The sequence below is a fragment of the Chroicocephalus ridibundus genome, chromosome 8 (genome assembly GCF_963924245.1).
Source record: "Chroicocephalus ridibundus chromosome 8, bChrRid1.1, whole genome shotgun sequence".
In the NCBI taxonomy this organism is placed as follows: domain Eukaryota; kingdom Metazoa; phylum Chordata; class Aves; order Charadriiformes; family Laridae; genus Chroicocephalus; species Chroicocephalus ridibundus.
This window is the reverse complement of record NC_086291.1, coordinates 41,316,509-41,336,607: the sequence shown is the minus strand read 5'-3', so window position 1 is coordinate 41,336,607 and position 20,099 is coordinate 41,316,509. Positions and strand designations below refer to the sequence as shown.

The window sequence follows — 20,099 nt, the reverse complement described above, 5'->3', positions numbered from 1 at the left end:
GCAAAATGTAGCACAAATTTTGATACAAAGCTTAGGCTGAGTTGTAAATGCAGGTGTTTCATTGTTAGTGACCAGTGACAAACAAGTTCTCCTTCGAGGTAAACAAAGAAGTGAACAAGCGAAACAAGATTAAATTGAAGATTCAAACAAGACTTGCTGATTTAAGCCATGGCTGAAGTCTGGCAATGTAAATACATCCACCCTGGCCATAGAGGCCCTCGGTTCTCCCCATTAGCCCATAAATGGTTTCCTCCTTAAGTGAAAAAACAAGGAACACTGCAGGGCAGCACAAGGGACACTGGCCACCTCTCCACGTTGTACCTGTATTAGGAAAAGAGGACTTCAATCTCCAAGGCTGCCATTCCAACACCTTCACTAGCACTAAATTCACAGGAAACCTAAGGACCTAAGAGACAGAACACGGAAACTTGATCAGGATTTCTAAGGCATCCTGCTGCATTCAGCTCCGCTCAGGAAAAACTGGATCTGAACAGAAAGCATTTTCAGGGTTTGTCGAGAGATGTTTTTCAAGCACTTAAAAAGAGCTAATTTATTACCTCCCCAAAATAAAGGCAGCCATAGGCTTCAACAGAAGAAAAGGGGCCTAAACAAAAATTCTGGATCGGGATATCCTCCAATTTGCAGGAATGCGCATCTGGATGGGACCATAGAGCTCGTCCCATTTCTAAAAACACACTATTCATTGATCATTAGTGGGATGTTTACACGTTGCATAAAACACATAAGCCATTTTATGTTTTATCATACATATTTCTCCCTGCTGAAACCTCTGCAGGTCCCTTCAATACAACGTAAATTCACCCCCAAATCCAGACCACCACTGCAGAAGCCGTCAGCACGACGTGCAGAGAGCCGCTGATCAGCCAAAAGCCTCTACGAGAGGAAGCCAAGAGCTTCTGCAGCCTGAATCTTCCTTTACCCATAGAACAAAACAATTCCTTTGTCCCATGGCCATTGGAAGCCTGCCATAACGTACCAGCAGCTCACATGTACCCAATTCGCACCAGGGAGAGCACGTTTCAGCCACCTTCGCTCTTAACACAGAGAGGAAATTTTTTGTAGTTTTATGGGATACAGTGTTGACTGGAATGGTTTAAACATGTCAATTTAGACAAAAGAAGTTTTGAAATTTGTAGGGATGCTCTACCAGGATACAAGAAAGGCTCCATGGATGAAGTTTTGACCGTTCTTTCTACAGCTAGCCAAAGGTTAACATGTGTACCTGGCAGGAAACACACACATGGGGTTTCAGGCAGTAAATCCTCCTGATAGCCAGCTCACAACAGCCTGTGTTGAGGTGGTCATTTATCCCAAAAGAGGCTTTGGCTGGGCCTTAATTTCACAGACTCTCTATGTAAATGTCAGCCTGAAATTTACTTTGGTGGCCCAGATGCTCCTGTCACAGGGAACACAGAAATCCAGTGAGTTAGGAGATCTGGAAAAAAACAGGTAGTATTTGAAGGGAAGGGTGGTTGGTCTTTTCAATTTCATAGAAGATCTTGCTGACAAAGCATACAGCTGTGAATTCCTCTCCTTTATTGCACACAGAATGGTTTCCCCGCGCCCAAAAAACAAACCAAAAAGGGAACAAGAGAGGATATTGTCTATGTGAGGGGGGGAGGAAGTGAAAGTAATATTCAAAGCTATCAGAATATATAAAACAAAACAGAAAAAGAAGAGATTTCCCTCTCCATCATCTCTTGGGGGTGATTAATGAGGGATGTCTGCCAGGCTCATCACCGGAGAGCTCCTGTGCCCCTCCACGCACCCACAAGCCCAGGACTTACACTGCCATGCCACCAACAAACTCTTCCGTTGCCTGGCAGTAGATTGTGATGGCAACACGGGCATCTGCATCAAACGTGAACTCCAGGCTGTACAGGACTTTCTGCTTCCCATTCTCCTCAGTAGGACTGTCAACATCATCTTTATACCTGAAAGACAATGTCAGAGGATTAGAACATGTATTTATGAGATGCCATCAAGATCACTCCGGAAATCAGGACAAGAGTACTCCAATCTAGGTGTTCTGGGCAGTCAAGGCACCAAGGGCTTCCAGCTGGGGCTTCCAAGGAGATTTCCATTCTTTCTTTTGAGGAAGGTTCTTCCAAGATTTGACTGAAGTTAGTGAAGTGAATTATGCTAACAACAGCGTCGAGGGATCTCACCCAGACTTACAGTGCCAGGACACAGAACAAGACAAGAAAGTAAACTCTTGAATGCCAAACCCCTAGGAGAAGAAACATTCTCCTTCCTTTTAAATCTTCACATTAGGCTCAGTATTTGGGCTAAAGAAATCCTGGATGGGCCTGATAAGTCTAAGGCCTAATTCTTTGCACTCTGCAAATGAAATGGTGCATAACAGGCAAAAAAAAAAAAAAAAAAAAAGGCATTTCTGTAACACAAAACTCCTGAAGCTCAACAAAAGGTACCTCCAGTATCACACAGATGATATTCAGATCAGAACGCATCCAAATATAGGAAGTTCAAATATCTTTAAACGTAGAAATCAACTAAGCCTTTGATGCTGCTAATGACAAGCCTGTACACACATTTATTGTATGAACAAAATTCAGCACATTCAACTGCGTAACAGACGCATGATAACCAGTACGAGTGTACAAGCTATTTCAACTAACATAAAGATGAGTCATAGTTGGCTATGGGCTACTGTACAGCTGGATCCCACTCTGTGATCACCACTGCCTAGTATTACTCCTTCTCCCTACTGCTGGAAAAAGCAGGTAACAAATCCAGTGAAGAAGGTATGAAGCAAGCTCCAGGGCAGCTAGCTATGGCCATGGACGAGCTGTGAGTTATAGTATGCCAGAGGTGGCCAGGGAGACGCGCAGATCCTGGAACAAGCAGCCAACACAACACACCATGAGATCTCCCTGTCCTTGAAGAGCAAAGTGACAGATAGAATGGACGTGATTCTCTGGCAGGGCAGAAGATTGTAACACATAAATTCAAATCCCACTGTAATCCTACAACTGTAGGTACCACTATTAGTTCACGCACCGTGTAGGAACGGTGAATGCAGCAGGCTGCCTTTGAGAGGTGTAAAACACTACTTGATTTGCCATCCAGCTCCAGCCTCACTTGTCAATCAGTATTACCTTAATTGCCACAATGGCTGGGTCAAAGCCAAGCAGCTGAACTATTCAGGAAAAGCTTGGCACCAATCTCTGACTTCACAGTATCAGCCGGCCTCTCCCTTCATTAAACAGCCTCAATGAACACGCTGCACTGCTGAAAATACTCAGAAATGGGCTAGGCGTACCTCCATAACTCAATCTAAAAATTGTCATGGGAATCCTTATTTATCAAATTCACTGCTGCCTGTTTAAGAAGGTTCCAGCATGAAGTTTACTTACCACCGCACTGAACAAGAATGAAATGTTCAGCTTCAGCAATTTAATATAGAAGGTGCAAAATAAAATTTAAGAGCAGTATAATCAAATACCTAACACACGTACTTGTACTAATGTAACCCTAGTGAATCACTGTAGCATACACTTGCATTCCTGTCTGAAAGACTTGGAGAGCTCCAAACAAGACTTTTGCCAGAGGTTCACCTAGGTCAGAACTGCAAATCAAGCTAGAATACACCCAACATGCTAGTATAAAAAAAGACAAATCCCAAGAACTGAAAGTCTAAACAACTTCAGCAGCCTGGATACAATATACAGTACAGAGCAAGACAGCATTTCACACAAGCTAGTTGCATTCAAAGAATAAAATCATGGCACATGAAGGCTGTAAACCAGAAACACTCTAGCCAGCAGGGCAGGTTTGCCTAGAAAAATTTTGTGCTGGACTGACCCAAGAACATAGATGGCAACAATCCGCTCACAAGTGTTGCGTGTGTCCAAGAAAACAGCAGTGCAAGCTTCTGCAAACTATCTCTTGCTGCGCTGCCCTCCGTTGATCTGAGGTCAGCAGCAAAGGATCCAGGCTATGATACGCTTGCCACTTCTTCCAGAAGAAGGGGGGGGGGGGGGGGGGGGAGAACCAGCACCCCTTCCAGGCAGGCACCCATGAAGGCTACTTCAGAGGCCTATACTCACTGCATATAAAGGTAGGTATTAAAATAAAGATGCCCGGCACACACAAGAGTTACAGATCGACAGCACAGATTTAGATACCTAGAACAGCCCCAAGTAACAAGGTGGGATGGCTGGGGGAGGGCAGATCATGCAAAAGCAACATGTCATTACTAAAACCATTGACTGTTCTGTCTTCCCATTGAAGTCACACAAACCATATGGATTCGCAGATCACCCTCCTGCTCCCAGCTCCACCTCTGCACCTCCCTGCCAGCACTCAGAATGTGCTTCCATCCTTTCAAGAAGAAAAGGGGTTAAACCTAGACTAGAATAGATCTGTTGCCCTAGGAAACCGCTGAGGGGCCACTACCACCTACAGTGCATGAAGAGAAGGTTTCTGGAGGATGCATCTGCTGGGAAGACGTAGAGCCAGAGTCCTGTCTGCCTGGAACAGCATCACTCGAGCGGGGGCAAGGTAAATGTGCCTAAATGGTGACAGTCACAGCAAGGCTGTGTACACATCTTCCTGTTGCCACATGCCTGGTGCTGGAGCTTAAGAAAATCATCTGCCACATAGCAAGGAGTTGAGGTGAAGAAGGACTGCATAAGCACCTATGCCAGCGGGTAGCTGGACCAAGGAACACGCAAGAACTGCTTCAGTGCATACTTTAAGAGGCAGAAACATCTCATGTTCCACCTTAAGGTGCAGGAATGGGGGGATGTAACTTCAAGTGAATAGCAGGACAAAGTCACACATTTTGCATTTCTTCTTTCTCTGCAAGGGACATGGCAGACGAGGAGGTGGTTCAGGGGTGGTTCAGGTGAGTCAAGAGCTCTTCTGTCTCCACCTGCACTTGAAGTTCACAGTGTACGTTTACAGTCCTACAGACAGTGTTGATGTGAGGTGGCCACAGACGCATGCACAAATTTAGAAATCGGTGACTTTGCAAGGTGTGCCTTTCGGTCATGCACGCAAGTTAAACACACAGCCTTCACAATCACGTGTATAGAGTGGAAGAGACTGACCACCTTTGAGAACAAATAGCTGATCCAACGTTATGGTGAAAAAGGCAAAGCAGGATGACCAAGGCAGCTGAGGCCGCTTGGTCTGACATCACTTCTGGATAAAACAATGGAAGTGCTGGAACTTTTTGTCTGTCTGTTAAAGAATTAAAAGATAAAAATATAATTAACAGCAGCCACGACAATTTGATAGAAAAAGGTCAAGTCGAACCTGATTTCATCCTTTAAGGAGATTAAAAAGTTTGACCAACAACCTAGTAGACATGCAGGATAAGTATTCTTGAGTTAGTATTGTGAGATAAAAATTACAACAGTCTTAGAGCAGGCACTAAATGAAGTAAGAACTAGCTGACGTCTCTATTAACATTGACTTTCATGTGGGAAGACCATCATCAAATGGAGGCTACCCTATTTGGGGGTTCTGCAGAGATCTGTACACAGTTTAACACTATCCAGGGCTGCAAAGCAGGCAGTCCCAGCACCATCACCACCTCCACCATGGGATGAACCACTCCAAGGATCAAGGTCAGCCCCACAGTACTGGGGACTCACCCGTCTCCCCTCGGTCCCTATCATCCGCGGGCCTCTCAGGCCTTTTTCCAAAATTCTCAGTGGCTTCACTATGCTCCATAATATTGCTGCTGCTTCAGACATGTACCCAAACCACTATAGTTGCTGATTCCTTCAGCACTTTTGGTCCATGATGCTAGCCGAAGCCCAAAGCCCACGCTGAAGCAGAGAGGCTGTCCCAGGATGCAACTCTTCCATGAAACCCATTGCCTTGTGAGTTGATCTTCCTCCTGCAACTGGAAATGCTTTCAAGGTAAGAGTAAAACAACCAGCACCAGCCTATCAGGTACTTCAGCTCTGAACTAAAGCTTCCAGTCCATGATCAAAAGAGGGACATAGGACAGACGTCAGGCAGTCTTTTTCTGTTAGTGGTTAACAGCAAAACCCATGCTAGCCTCCTCTGAGGTTCAGAGTCCCATTCTGCTAGAAATCAAGCACTCACACAAGGTGTCATCAGAGCTTCAACATCAATATCCGCAAGTTTATTGCTTCTCTTCAAAGCTGCTGTAAATATTCAGGATTTGGCAAAGCTCAGAATTTTGTCTGGTCAGAGGCAGGCAGGAAGCCCAGAGCGGACGTTCCTCATATTGCCCTTAAAGCCCCACACTACAAATTATGGATCAACATCCTCTTCACAGGTGAGCAATTAATTTTCAATTAAACTCCAGGAAAACCAAAAAGCTTGTGAGGACTTTACCATCAGAATCTACTTTACACCTAGGCACTTGGCTCAGTATCATTTCATTTATGATGGAGGAGGTATTAAATTAAACTTAACTACTCCTGGAAAGAATGTGCAAGCCTCAACCATTGGTTGCAGATAAGCCAAGCTGGAGAGGGCACAAAGTGTCTTTACGTGCATAGAGGGAGAAAGGAAAAGCCCCTAGTCCTGAATGGTAGAAAAGCACGAGACACAATGTGCCCTTGGGGACTGGCAATTAAAATCTCATTTTGGGTCTACACCAGTACAAAATTAAATAGAGTAATGTTGGCAGTGTTGTCGTCAGCACTAACACAGCAGCACGAGAGCCTGTGAGAGCTCATGAGGCAGAGAAAGAACTGATAGCACCAGGAATTAGACAGATGCAAACCTAGACATTGTCAAGGTGCACAGACACTACATTTCAAATAGTCCAGAGCTGCAACTCTACTTGGGGGGACAGGACGTGCAACCACGGAAAGCAGAATGACAGAACTGAACATACTAAACCCCACCAACTCCTTCATTCCCAGCTAGCCCTCGCCCAGTGAAAGAGTCACTTCCCATTTAGCTTCTGAGAGATGTTACACTGCTTATGTGGATGCCTGCAAGGAGAACAAAATACCCTTTCCAGAGCAAGTGCGGCAGGAAAGCAAGGCTTTTTTCCTAGAGAAGTACTTCACCCTTTAGCTGAAAAAGCCAGGCAGCATTCAAAGCAGTTTACCAATGGTTACTTTTTCAGAAGTTCTTCCCCCTTTTCCTGCTCGATCAGTTTTGAAACCACAGGTATTGCTCATTTAAAAAAAACAAAACCAAAACAAAACAAAAAAAACCCCAACCTTCAGTTTTCACATAAAAAACAAACTGAGGGTTTTGTGTGTTTATGACTCAAAGTACTCACGTTCCACCATGCTCTCAGAACCACCTTGGCTGAGAGCTGAAGCTGGCCCCCTGCCAGCACTCCAGCCCTGCGCCTGAAACACACAATTCAGAGCAACTCAAGGATCTTTGAGAAATGCTCTGCCTGGACATCTGCCCGGCCGCTCAGACCAAAACAAAGCACTGTATGGTGGGCCCCGGTACTTCAGCCATCTGTTTGGAAGAGGGCAGCCGCAGGTCGAAGTGTTAGCCATTGCGTTTAATCCAGCTAGTGGTGGTTTACATCTCAATGTAGAGCAGTGAAAGGTAACAGATCTCCATGATTATCCAGGCCTCCTGCCCTATGCATGGGACACAAACCATCTAAACGAACGCATAACACTAAGACCAAACTTATCTTGGCAGCAGGAGAAGCCTGAGGAAGTTTCACTCAAGACCAATCAGTCTTCCTGGCCTGCGACTTGCACCAGAATCAGCTATTTTCTGGCTTCTCCTTGCACAAGAATGCAGAAAGGAATCTGTCCGTAGGGCTTATTGACCTGACTAATATCTTCCGTTCCTGCTAGTGATTTCATGGTTTTGTTTACCACTCTAGTCTGTCCTGTAAAGACAGATACCTTGCTGATCCTGTTTGGAAACACAGATTACTCAAGTCGAGGGATAAGGAGCACATAAACCACCAGAAAGCTCTGCTCACAAGGGAGCACAGAAATCTCTGGACATATCTAGCAACAAGGATCTGGAATTCAGCTATTTCTCCAAAACCTTATCAAATACAGTTTGGCTCTGGATGACAGAACACTGGATTGAATAAAACGAAAGGTTCAGGCAATAACAGTACCTCACAAGTCGGAGAGAGTCTTTGCGGATATTCACCAAACTTCTCAGTGTCTTCACTGGCTCATGTGGAGCTGGAGTTACGTAGGGAAACTGGAACAAAAAGGCCAATAATTCTCCTATTATTATACTATAAAAGGTAGCAGCATGTTACCTGGCATACAGTTCACCCTAACCAAGAAACGTCTACCTTTAAGGGTACTCAGTACAGCAGCAACAAGGAACAGTAATAGAGAATTCTATTTACAGATAAATCAAGCATGTTTCAGGGTGAAAATCCTGCCCTGGCCCAGCAATAGCTCATATTGGGGGTACACGATTTTAAAAAGGGCATTTTCACAAGCTCTTCTTCTGCACCCCGAATTCTCAGTCTGGAAAGCCTTGCTCTCACAAGCTTTTATTTCCACTAAAGAAACCACCTCCAGCTTGAGCAGAAGAAATGCAGCTCCTCCATGTGTGTTACAGCTTGCAAACAGTTACTTGACTGCTAATCAGTATGCCGAAGCCCTGGATTACTGGGGGAAAACTCTTTTTATTCTGAAACAATGGGGCAAACATTCTGGAAAAGAAAAGAGACAAGGATAGGGGGCCTCATTCTATTCTACAGTCAAGAGACCTTCTCTCACAGATTGTGCTTTAAATAAAGGACGATATGCTTCAGACTGTAATTCCCGTTACTGGTCACAGAATTTCCAGCAAGAAATTCAAAGGAAACTGCTTACAGTGGTGACTGCAACCTGTACAGCTGGTTGGATGGATCTCCCATCTGCTCGGCCAAGTCTGAAGCTGAAACATCCACTCACACAACTGCCAAGTTTGATAGGTGGAGACACAGCCACGCTCCAAGTCAGAGCGACGGCAGGACACAAAGGTACAGAGCTACGGGACAGGCTTTCAGGCAGAAGGTTACTCCGAATGCATCCAGCAACAATGGCACCACGCAACCTCATTAGAGTTGGGGTCCTTCAAACGCACACCTACTAGGTGGCCTAAACATGTAGAGAGAGTGACTGACACAGAGCAGGACACAACCCATCAGCGTTGTCCCCTCAGGCCACAGAAATGTATTGGTAGGGCAATAACCAGAGCCTGAGAGAAAAACATCCTGTTTCCTGATCTACAAAAGAACACCAACAGAAGACCCCATGCCACAGCCACAGGCAGCAGAGAACTCAGGGGGCAGCAGCAACTACCTCCCTTGCACCCCGACTGCTCAGTACTGTGGTTGGTAGCACTGCTCTACACAGAGCACTCAAGACCTCAGATACTCCAAAGCAAGAACTTGGCCCACATCCACAAAGCAGTTTTGCTGCTCTGTGTTCAAGTGCTTTTTTCCTTGAAGATTAATCAGAGCTGCCAAAGGGCATTAACTTTACATAGGCAAACTATATACCATGACAGCCTCCCTTCTTTTAAACCTATTTGGCAAACACCCCACTGTGTTAATAGCATTCTCACCCACTCCCCTCTGAAGAAATGATGAAATTCAGTGCTGGGATGTCTGCAAGGAAACCCAGGCTGAGACATGCAGGCAATTTGACTCTGCAAGGTTAGTCCCTACAGCCACAGGCACATGGGATACTTAGCTAACAGCTGAGCTTTTGTTGGAGCACTGTGTGGCTGATAGTCAGTGAAGGAGAAGTGGTCAGCTTTTAACCGCTGCCCTGCACAGGCTCTGTATGCAGACACGGTGTAGGGTATGGGATGAACATCCCCATGCCTGCATAGCACCATTACATCCAGAACAACTTCCATCTAAAGTCCCTCCTTCCTAATTCTGTTGCTCATCTGCACCTTCTGCTTGAACAAGGGCTTTCTGGATTCTCCCTTGTTCTACCCTGCAGATTCCTGTTAACTAACTGTGGTGCACAGCCTGAAGACAACTTGGAAAGCACAACGTGCTTGTCATCAGTCCAATTCAAACATCAAGCCGTGTTGCCTCAGTTTCCTCATCTGTAAAGCAGTGGTGATACTGAACTGCCTCCGAGCACTACAAGCATGAATTAACTAATAGTCGCAGCTTTTCTGAAGATGAGAACCATGACATCCATTTTCATTTTCATGCTTTGAAGCTGCAGAAAAAAATAGGAAAATAGCTGGCAAAACAAGCAGCTCTTTTTCCTCTCCGGTAGTCTGAAAACATCTCCAAATGGCTCCTACTCTGTTACCTTTTGATTCTTTTTAAGCAGTTCTGAGAGGCAAGAGAAATCCAAAACTTAACACTCGCATAAAGTTCCTATCTGTCCCTCAGAACAGTGTTATTCCCTGTTCACAACAGAAGAACAAGCCAATTACTCCAGCAGGTAGCTTTTCACAGTCTCGTAAAACACATAAGCCCAGAAATACCTCCATGTTCCAACTGGGAAAAATAAAGGAGAGACCTTCTGAGCAGCCCACCTAGGTTACAAAGCAAACAAAAATCACCAAATATCAAGATCTGTCTTAACACTGCCCTACACCCAGTCAGGCCACTCGTTTACGCAGAGAACAGCATTGAACACTGGCTGGAATCCATCCAATGAGCCCAGGAGCCCTGTGAAGTTCAGGCTCTGAGGGAGGATCTGCTTCCCAGCCTCCTTTCTGCAGCATGTTTTACAATCGCTCAGGCAGGCAATCAGAATTAGTCACAAAATCTGTGCTCCTGAGTCCCTGTTCTTCTTCCCTCGCTATTTCTTCCTTCTGCCCTAAGTGAAAATAAGCCTGAAAGGTGAATACTGTTTCCTAGAAAAACTCCCAGCCGGCAAGCTGGGACATGGGGTGGGGGAACACTCTTGCCCCTCAGACTGGAATGACACTCCCCACATAGCAAGGGTCTCAGGTCTGTGCTATCCTCCCCTGCAAGCCCTACACAAGATTTTTCAAAACAGGCAGAAAACAGAAGGGTAAAATATACAGCATATAGGAACTTGCCTGAACAGGTCTATTCCCGAGGAAGTTTAGATCCATGTTCTCGCCAAAAAGGTAGCCCTCGGGGTGAGGGGTGTCAAATTTCTCGCCTCCCATAAAGAAGTGACTTGCAAAGTAGTTTCCTAGAAAAAAAAAAAAAAAACAAACACAAGGGAATAAAAAAAAAAATCTAAATGAGTGCTTCCCAGAGAACAGCTGGTCTGTGCAGTTTTTAATTCACAAGTATAAAAGAGCACAAGACATAGAAAATAATTGCTAGTTTGCTCCTTCCCTGTACTACTGACGGCCACTGCCAACAGTAGAAGCAGAGGAAAAAGAAAAAACAACCTAGAATAAATCATTACAGTGGAGATAATTCCATCTTAACTTGCTTTCTAGAGAAGGGACAGGGAGCAGTAAGAGTCAGCTCCTTCCAATATTGCTCAATTCTGATTAATTCTTCCTCTTTTCTCCACCTTCCAGTGTGAAGTCCAGTCCCACAAACCCCATCGAGCTGCTCAGAGAAGGATGGGGCTTCCTCCCACTGCAAAGCCCTGCACAGCCGAAGGGGCTCCTCTTTGGGCAGTTTGCCTTCCCTCCCCTCTTTCACTCCCATATCCCAGGGGGAGAACCACACAAAACATTTACTGTGAGCGCTAGAGACTATACACCTTGATGCTGAATTTAATTAATAACATTGACAGTTCTAAATGCAGAAACCTGGTTGCCTGGAAGAGAGAAACCCTGGGACTGCCTAAACTGAACTTCAGCTCTGAAAGCTCCACCACAGATTTGTTTCATTCATCTTTAAGGTGATGCATTACAGTGCAAATTTCAGGAAATGAAGCGTGTGCAAGGTCACTGGGATTCTGGAACACTGGATTAACTGCAAAGTCAACCAAATCGATTCAGATGTATGAGAGCACCATAAATGTAGCTTCCTCCTAAAAAGAATTCAGGAAAAAACTCTTGAATATGAACTTCACGGAGTTACACTTTCAGAGAAATAAGCATCAGGAGAGAACTAACATAAAAGGCTCCACCCAAGCCATTTCCCTTGAAGTTTCAGAGTGGGTTTTTTCATGCGCATGATGAAAGGACTGAGCCAAACTCACATTCACTTCCCTAGGTACAATGCACAGACAGCATAAAATTTGTTTTAAAACGAGTCATTAGAGAAGCAGTAACTAATCATCTGAATGGTTATGGAGGCATTATGGAAGGATTTGCAGTCCCTCTAGCTAGAAGCAAGCATGATTTACTCTGAAATGGAAGGGTTTTCATGAATGGCTCTTTTTTTCCATTAAGGCTTTTTTCCTTTATGCTTCAAGAAAGGCTCTTCTTACTCTGCACAGATGGTAGTGCTTTAATGACGACGGTAGTGCTCAGCTATTGCTGAGCTCATCTTAGAAGCATCCAGATGTGTTTATTATAGAAACATGTCCTTCTTTCCAGATCCAGCAATCACCTTCAGCACAGGTCCAGAATCTACCTAGATTCTGTCCTACAGAATCAGCATAACAAAATGTAGGGGCTCCAAATGACAGGCAACCTTTTCCCACCCCTCTCAGAAGCAACAAATTAAAAAGCTAATCTGCATATCATCTCCAAGCACAGCCAGCTTGATACAGCCTCTCCACCTGAGATACACTGCGGTGGTTTATGCTCATACTAAGGTTCAGAAAAGCATGATGAAAACTAGGATGTAGGAATAGATTTCACATTTTACATGGGTCAAGTAGGATGGTGTTTTGGAGCATTTTATGTGGTTAACTGTGAAGACAACGCTCGCACAGGATGTCTCAGTACTGCAGCAGCTAATTATCCGGGATCAGAGTCAGACAGCTCCCTCCTCACGCTGATGTGGTACCCTGTGAGCGAGACATCCTGGGGCTGGACTCACCTCGGCAAACCTGTATTCCACAAATTCAGAGCAGAGCTTTTTTTGTGGAAGAAGTTCTGCATCCCACGAGCAGAGGATGCAGAGCCCCAGCAGGCGAGGACCCCAAAACCCCCACGCCTGTGAGGAGCCAGCTGTCCAGGAGAGCATCGCCAGGCAGCCTCTCCAGCACCTTGAGATGAAACAGTCTCTCTCGTACAACTGGAATGACACCAAGATGCATAACTAGCATGTTCAAGGCACCTGCCACACTGTCTTTGCTCCACTAAGAACTACTTTTGGGATCTCTAACAAATCGTTAGGATTTCTCACGGATACATGCTACCCCCCACAACACAGCAGCACTTAGACAACCTGGTCTAGCGGGAGGTGTCCCTGCCCATGGCAGGGGGGTCAGAACTAGATGATCTTTAAGGTCCCTTCTAACCCAAACCATCCTATGCTTCTATGACTTATCTAACTGGAAACCACACCTTCAATTCCACATTCAGACTAAAGGTTCCCTTCATCTTCCTGCTAAGTCACCTCCTGTAACATGAAGGGTTTTTTTCCCCAGAGGTGCTTCCTTCATGAGCAAACAAGAAACATAGGCAGTGCCGGTCACAAAGAGCAAGAGAAAAGTCCCTCTGAGGAGCTCAGAAGGGAATACACTGGTGAGCAGAACACCCCTGGGCTCTGCCAGTGCTGCTACGGATACAAAAGCCACCACGTACACAAGGTCTCAACAGCAAAACTAACAAACAAGAAATGCAGCAAACTGTCTTCACAAATTTATAACATAGTTCTTAGCAGCTAAAAAAAGATATTCTATTGCCAGCGTTCAGAAACCAGTTGCTAGAACACCACATTCAGTGAGTTCAGAGCTCTCAAGGTAAGATCAAAGTTATCCCTCAACCCAGCCACAATAAGCTCAGAGTTTGCCCAGCTGGAGACAAAACGTTTTAAGAAGCACTTTGTAAATATCACACCAAGGACTAAAAGCACAAGGCTGATAGGATTGTTAATGTCTCTGAAAGGCTTGTATATATTTTCTATGCAATAAAATGCTTCTGCAACTCCACCTCTATGTTCTGTTTCCAACTCCAGATGGCTGTAGGCTTTCAGGCAGACTACCATGCCTCTTGAACTCTGTTGTCACATGTTCCCCCAGCCTATAAACCAACCTTGACGTACCTTGTGCAGGTGTTGGGAGGCCAGCTTTACACGGAGCTCTGTAGCTATGGACACAAGGGGGATGCTAAGCACCATCCTCTTTGGCAGGAAAAAAAAGCAAAGCAAAAAATCTTTGGCTTAACCCTCTACAGAACTGCTACAAACAGAAATCCTCCAGGAAAATGCAGCGACACACTTATGAGGAAAAACAAAATCATACATAAATAAACAAGGAGGGGATATGAGAAAAATGCCAGAGGAAAGAAAAATTGTGGCTTTACTCCCCCAGAGTAAATTTGCACAAAACATAGGAGCGCATTAGATAAAAGAGAACACAAATGGGTAACACAGCTAAGGTAGATGAAGTCCAAGTGGGTCCAAGAGAAATTGTTGTGGTGGAAAACTTTACAGTGGCTGGAAAAACAGCACTGGGACACCCCAAACGGCCAAGTCTGGCTCCTTAGTTTGTCCCCACACAAAACCAAACTGGAACCCAAGGCTTCTCCAAGGCATCAAATGACACCAAACTGCTTAACATTTAGTCCAACACGGTGGTAGGGTTTTATTGTCATAAATGCACCAGCATTAAGCACCAGACTGCTCTGGTCATAATTGCTTCTCCCTAACCCAGCATCCTAATCCCATGCCCACGCAAACCCAACACATGGATGTGATGCAGGAGTGACACGCTGGCAGGGGACACAACACCCCACAGTGGCCAGGAGCACAGAGTCCACAACACAACTGCAGCTTCATCAAAACGTACAATGTTCATTAACAGAAAGCAATCAGATATCCCTTCAGGCTTCTCACCATTATTAGAATTAACAGTGAAGTGATATAAACTGAATCCTTTTTAATTCCTCAGCCAGACACTCACCACCACAGCATGCCAAGGGATGGACTGACAGCACTGCGGCTGGATGAGGCCGTCTCGCCTTCCTCATTGCCCATCCCTGTTGGGCCACCAAAAGCAGTCACATGGCAAACGGGAACGTGGCTCTGAGATGGGTTAAATATAATCCAACAATAAACAAGCAGCAAAAGCAACTGCTTTGACCCGTGAGCACTTCAGTCTGGTGCTCGTCGAGTAGCTGGGGAGAAGGCAGGAAGGGAATGCTCCAGTCAACGGCAGGCGGTGGTGGCCATCACCAGCAGGGCTGGGCTGAAACCCTGACAGAACTACAGCAAGAGTAGCGGAGACAACCACTCCCCTGTTTGCAGAGCCGGTGAGGAACAAAAGCTATGTGTGAAATACAGGAACATATTTCTGTTTTGACACCGTCACAGTACCCATAGCATACAAGCTGAGAGGAAGGTAATGGACTGGGTACAACTCTGCATATTCTTCTCCTATTTAGAATTGCTCTTTCCTTGATTAAGGCATCATTCCCAAACAACAAAGCAGTTCAGCTTCAGAGAGGAGTAATTTGCCTCTTATTTTCCCTCTCAGAAACGTCCAGGGAATACTCTTTCAAGAGCCTGCTCCAGAGGAGAAAAGCTATCTCAAGGGCATGTGCTCCCTGCCCTGCTCCACACTGCAGATGAGCTCACTGGAACAAGAGACGAGCTGACGAAGGAGCTGCGGAAAACACTGGTGCATTGCTCACTGGTTGCTAAAGCAATAGGGGCATCATGAGACTGCATGCAAGAACACGTATCGCTTTACTGCTTCAAGTACAGAAGCACAGTGAGGATCATGACTGTTCCTGGTGACTACCCATTTTTAGCCCGTTTCATGGGGGCACTAATTCTTCTGTACAAACCGGGTCCTTCTCCAACCCCCTTCCAACTGGTCAGGCATCTGCAATGCCAGCACAGCCTCCATAAAACAAGCAAGAAAGGTTAAAAGGTACCAATTAAGAGGTATTAAAGAATGGAATCAGGTGTCATCTTACAGCATTTCAGTAGCCTCAGCCCCCCAGATGCAGGAGGGGAAATGCACATGATCCATATCCAGAGCGCTGGAGGAATAACCAAGGCATTTTCAGAGGATTTTTAACTAAAAAACTGCATACAAGTTGCATCAAAGTTGTTAAAACGATCTGTGAATGCCTCATTAAGGAAACTGGCTTTTAAAGACGAAGGTGGATTCCACAATAGCCTGCTGAGTCCTCCACAGAGCACATGACTGACCACATCAAAAGTCAATAAATGAGAACTGAATATTCACCACTGCATTCGCAACCAGCCGTGACTCAACAAGGTGCCGTCACTTGGTACGACCTGGTAAAGTAACCGTGTTCCTTTTCACAGGCAGGCTGACATACAGCTTAACTTAAAGTCAGAATACCTGTATTTTGCCTTTATTTCCTCACACAACGTGGCCTTCTTGTGAGATGGTGTGTTTGCTCCAGAACGCAAACCCACGTCCTTCAGACTGTTGCCCACCGTGGACGACAGCTGACCAGAGCCACAGCAGCTTGCCCAGGCACCTACAGTAAGTCAAGACCTGCTTAAACCAGAGACGGGAAAGTACATAAAAGGTGAGGGACAGCCCTTGGTGCTGCACAAGACTCCAGCGGATAGGTAGCCTCAGGTAACACTCCCTCACCACATCTTCCAGCCTTTCGGGGTAATCTCTGAGCAGCCAGGAGACTGCCTGTGTGTCAGGCTAACATTGCAGTGCACACATTCAAACATCTAATGCAGCTGATAGAAAACTGGCGTCCAGTCAGTAGTAGTTCAGGGCTCACAGCAACAGCGTCAAGTTAGAAATAATTAGCAACCATTTAGCCTAAGAACTTTTTGTACCGCTTCCAGTTTGCTTCCTGAAATCAAATAAACTCACTTCCAATCGTCTTCACTGTCAGGTTTTGTACCGGTCATAGGCAATCTTTCCAGCCCCAAGACAAACACACATAGGTCTGTAGGACCAGAAGGGACAGTGTCCTTCCGAACATGCTCCACCTGAAGAAAGGAGCAGGGATTGCCATCCTAACAGCCCTTACTGTTGTGCTGTTTAGTAATCTTCCTTGAATCTCCACCTTAGAACTGTTCATGACCTCTTCTTCTGCCTAGAATGATCTTGAGCTTGAACAGCTCTTCTCCCTTACCAAAGTCAAGAGGATCCTAGACAAACCTGAAGAAGGCAAAGAGAAAGGTCTAGCCTAAAGCCAGTACGCTTTCAGAAAGAGCACAAGCAAGTGCAACAGAAAATTAATTAACAAGCATCTAATTGTATCCAAAGCCTTTAAAGGAAGCACCAATATTTTTCTTTAATCGGCTGCTTGAAAGCGTTAGCTGTTCAGTTTTAAAAGGGAGGTACCACATGTGGAATGCTCTTTGGCAGCACCTAGGTCAACAGAACACTTCCAGCATGCACATGAACACACAAACCCAACCTCACGTGTGTGATGGGGTTACCTTAGAAAACACATTGGCTAAAACCCAACACTAGTCTAGGTAATTACAACAGTACAGAAACAACAGGATAATGATTTGAAAGAAACAATTTAATGTTCATTACATATGGTGGTTGTAATTCATCCAGTCCAAATCTAAAATGCTGTCTAAGTGTCCACAGAAATCAGGCACAAACCTCTAGGCTGTAAGAAAATTGCCTGCAGGGCCCATGGTACCATAGCCACAGCTTCGCAGACAGCTCACATCCACCCAGTCTCCCACACTGAGAAAGCCCCCCAGCCACCCAAGGGACACACAGAGTCCTGCTGTAACCTAGCAGTGATGTTTGTCTTTCCTAGCAGCCCAAGAAACTATTCCTCATCCCCCTGGAAAAAAAAAAAAGCAGGTTAGATTTTCTAAGAGAGCCAGACAGCTGAAGAATTTTTCCAGAAAGGTTTCCCCCTTCCATCTCCTCCACATCACCATTCTTGCTGAAGGCCAGCCTGCAACAAGACAAGGAGTAATGACTCTATCACCCTGTGTGAGAAGATCTTGCACCCCCTCCAAAAAAAATGGGGGCACCTAGCTCCCTCCATCACACAGCCCTGAGGATGTCACAGCCAGCAAGTCATTGGACACACACAGAACTTGAATCTCTGCACGAAAAAGCTAAGCTGCACCTGTACCCAAGAGTGAAGGAACCCGAACTGCTGCTCTGCAAATTCTTAAGGCTGCCTGGAAAAGCCCTAGCAGAACAGAAACTTAGAAAAATTTGTAAGCAAATGGATAATGTAGGAGATGAGCATATGAATTTCCCTGATGAGTTGTTTTGTGAGAAGAATAAATAAAACTCTTTAAACAAGTTAAACCAGGCCAATCTCAAAAGCCAGCCTAAGACACGGTGAGTCACTGGCTCATCCCAACTTCACAGAAGTGGCACAGCTGACAACTCTCTAAGTTTCCAGAACATCTCTCTTTGAAAAAAAAATACCCATGTAGGCCATGTCAGTCCAATGACTCCTGGGTGAGAACCACTGCCATTTTAAGGAGCTAAAGGAGGTTGTCATGGGGGAATTTTTTCATCCTATACTCCACCAGAACTGGTTTTACTTCTGCGTCCCCACTGAACTCTGCCATCACTCCCTCTTTAGCAGCAGGAGATGCCTCACTTGCTGCAGACCGACGACTTGCCTCAGTGATATTTCCAGAGCGGAGAACCAAAGCCTTGCTCACCCACCGTGACCCACCAGGGCCAAAGGGCAGCAGCGACTGAGCCAGGTGGCCACAGACACTGACCGAGGGACGACCAGACTACTTAAGTGTTACGTTCAGGACACACGGCCCTCCTGCATCCTTCCACTTCAGCCAAACAGGCACCGAGCCGGCCTTTTACCACAGGTTTGGCCCAAGAAGACACATCCATGGGGTGTCCCCCAGGGAGGCCGCGATGCCGGGCGGGCTGGGCCCCGAGCATAGCCAGAGCCGGCCCCGGGGCCCCGGTAACAGGCACTCCCGCAGCCCCTTCCCCTGGGGACCCCGCGACCTCCCGCTAGGCCTGTCCCCCCTCGGAACGGCCTGGGGGGCACCAGGCCCGGCGCAGGCCCGTCCCCCTCCCCCGTCCCCGGCGATGAGGGGAGCGGCCCCGCGGCCCTCACCGGACTTAGGCGGGTAGCGGTAGGCAGAGTTAGCTTGGATGTCGATGTCCTCCACGCCCGCGATGCGCCGGCTGAGCAGGGAGCCCATAGCGGCGACGGGCCGGGGGACGCAGAGCGGCGGCGGCGGCGGCGAGCGGCCCGCACCCCCTCCCACGGCGGCGGCGGCGCGGGGGACGCCGGGAGAGCGAGTCCGCCCGCCCGCGACTACAGCTCCCGGCAGGCACCGCGGCGGCGCCTACCAACAGCGGGGTGGCGGGGGGGTGCGTTCGGCCGGCAGAGGGCGCTGCCACCGGGGACCGGGGTGGGGGGACGGAGGTGGGAGATGGGGACACGGGGCGGAAGGGGACACCCTGCACCGGGATGTGCATGGAGAATACCCGGGATACAGCCTGGCTGGGGAAGCCCTTGGGAGCTTGCACAGGGATGCACAGGGATGCCCAGCATCACAGCATGGTGGGGGTCGGAAGGGACCTTGAACATCATCTAGTTCCAACCCCCCGCCAGAGCAGGGTCACCCAGAGCAGGTGGCACAGGAACGCGTCCAGGCGGGTTTGGAATGTCTCCAGAGATGGAGACTCCACCACCTCTCTGGGCAGCCTGTGCCAGGGCTCTGCCACCCTCACAGGAAAGAAGTTTTTCCTCATGTTCAGATGGAATTTCCCGTGTTCCCGTTTGTGCCCGTTGCCCCTTGTCTTGTCCCCGGGCACCACTGAGAAGAGTTTGGCCCCATCCTCTTGCCACCTGCCTTTAGCTATTGCTGAGCATTGATGAGATCCCCTCTCGGTCTGCTCTTCTCCAGGCTGAACAGCCCTAGGGCTCTCAGCCTCTCCTCAGCACAGAGGTGCTCCAGTCCCTTGATCATCTTCGTAGCCTCTGCTGCACCCTCTCCAGCAGTTCCCTGTCCTTCTTGAACTGGGAAACCCAGAACTGGACACGGCACTCCAGCTGTGGCCCCACCAGGGCAAAGCAGAGGGGGACGATGGCCTCCCTCCACCTGCCGGCCACGGTCCTTTTAATGCACCCCAGGAGACTATTGGCCTTCTTGGCCACAGGCGCACATTGTTGCCTCATGGTCATCTTCT

General features: G+C 46.9%; 1 protein-coding gene across 4 annotated transcripts in view; it reads right to left on the bottom strand.

Moving 5' to 3' along the window:
- MGRN1 (mahogunin ring finger 1) overlaps positions 1 to 19,194 on the bottom strand; it is a 58,243-nt gene extending 39,049 nt beyond the window's left edge. For 2 of the 4 annotated variants that reach the window (XM_063344016.1, XM_063344014.1), the window contains exons 1-4: positions 19,018 to 19,194; positions 10,990 to 11,108; positions 8,084 to 8,172; positions 1,809 to 1,955 (exon numbers count right to left, since the gene is read on the bottom strand). In XM_063344016.1, coding sequence (XP_063200086.1) covers positions 1,809 to 1,955; positions 8,084 to 8,172; positions 10,990 to 11,108; positions 19,018 to 19,105 — 443 coding nt within the window. In that variant the 5' untranslated portion in view covers positions 19,106 to 19,194. The remainder of the gene's footprint in view (positions 1 to 1,808; positions 1,956 to 8,083; positions 8,173 to 10,989; positions 11,109 to 19,017) is intronic. The other 2 variants (XM_063344015.1, XM_063344017.1) reach the window with 1 other exon arrangement.
- Positions 19,195 to 20,099: the final 905 nt, after the last annotated feature.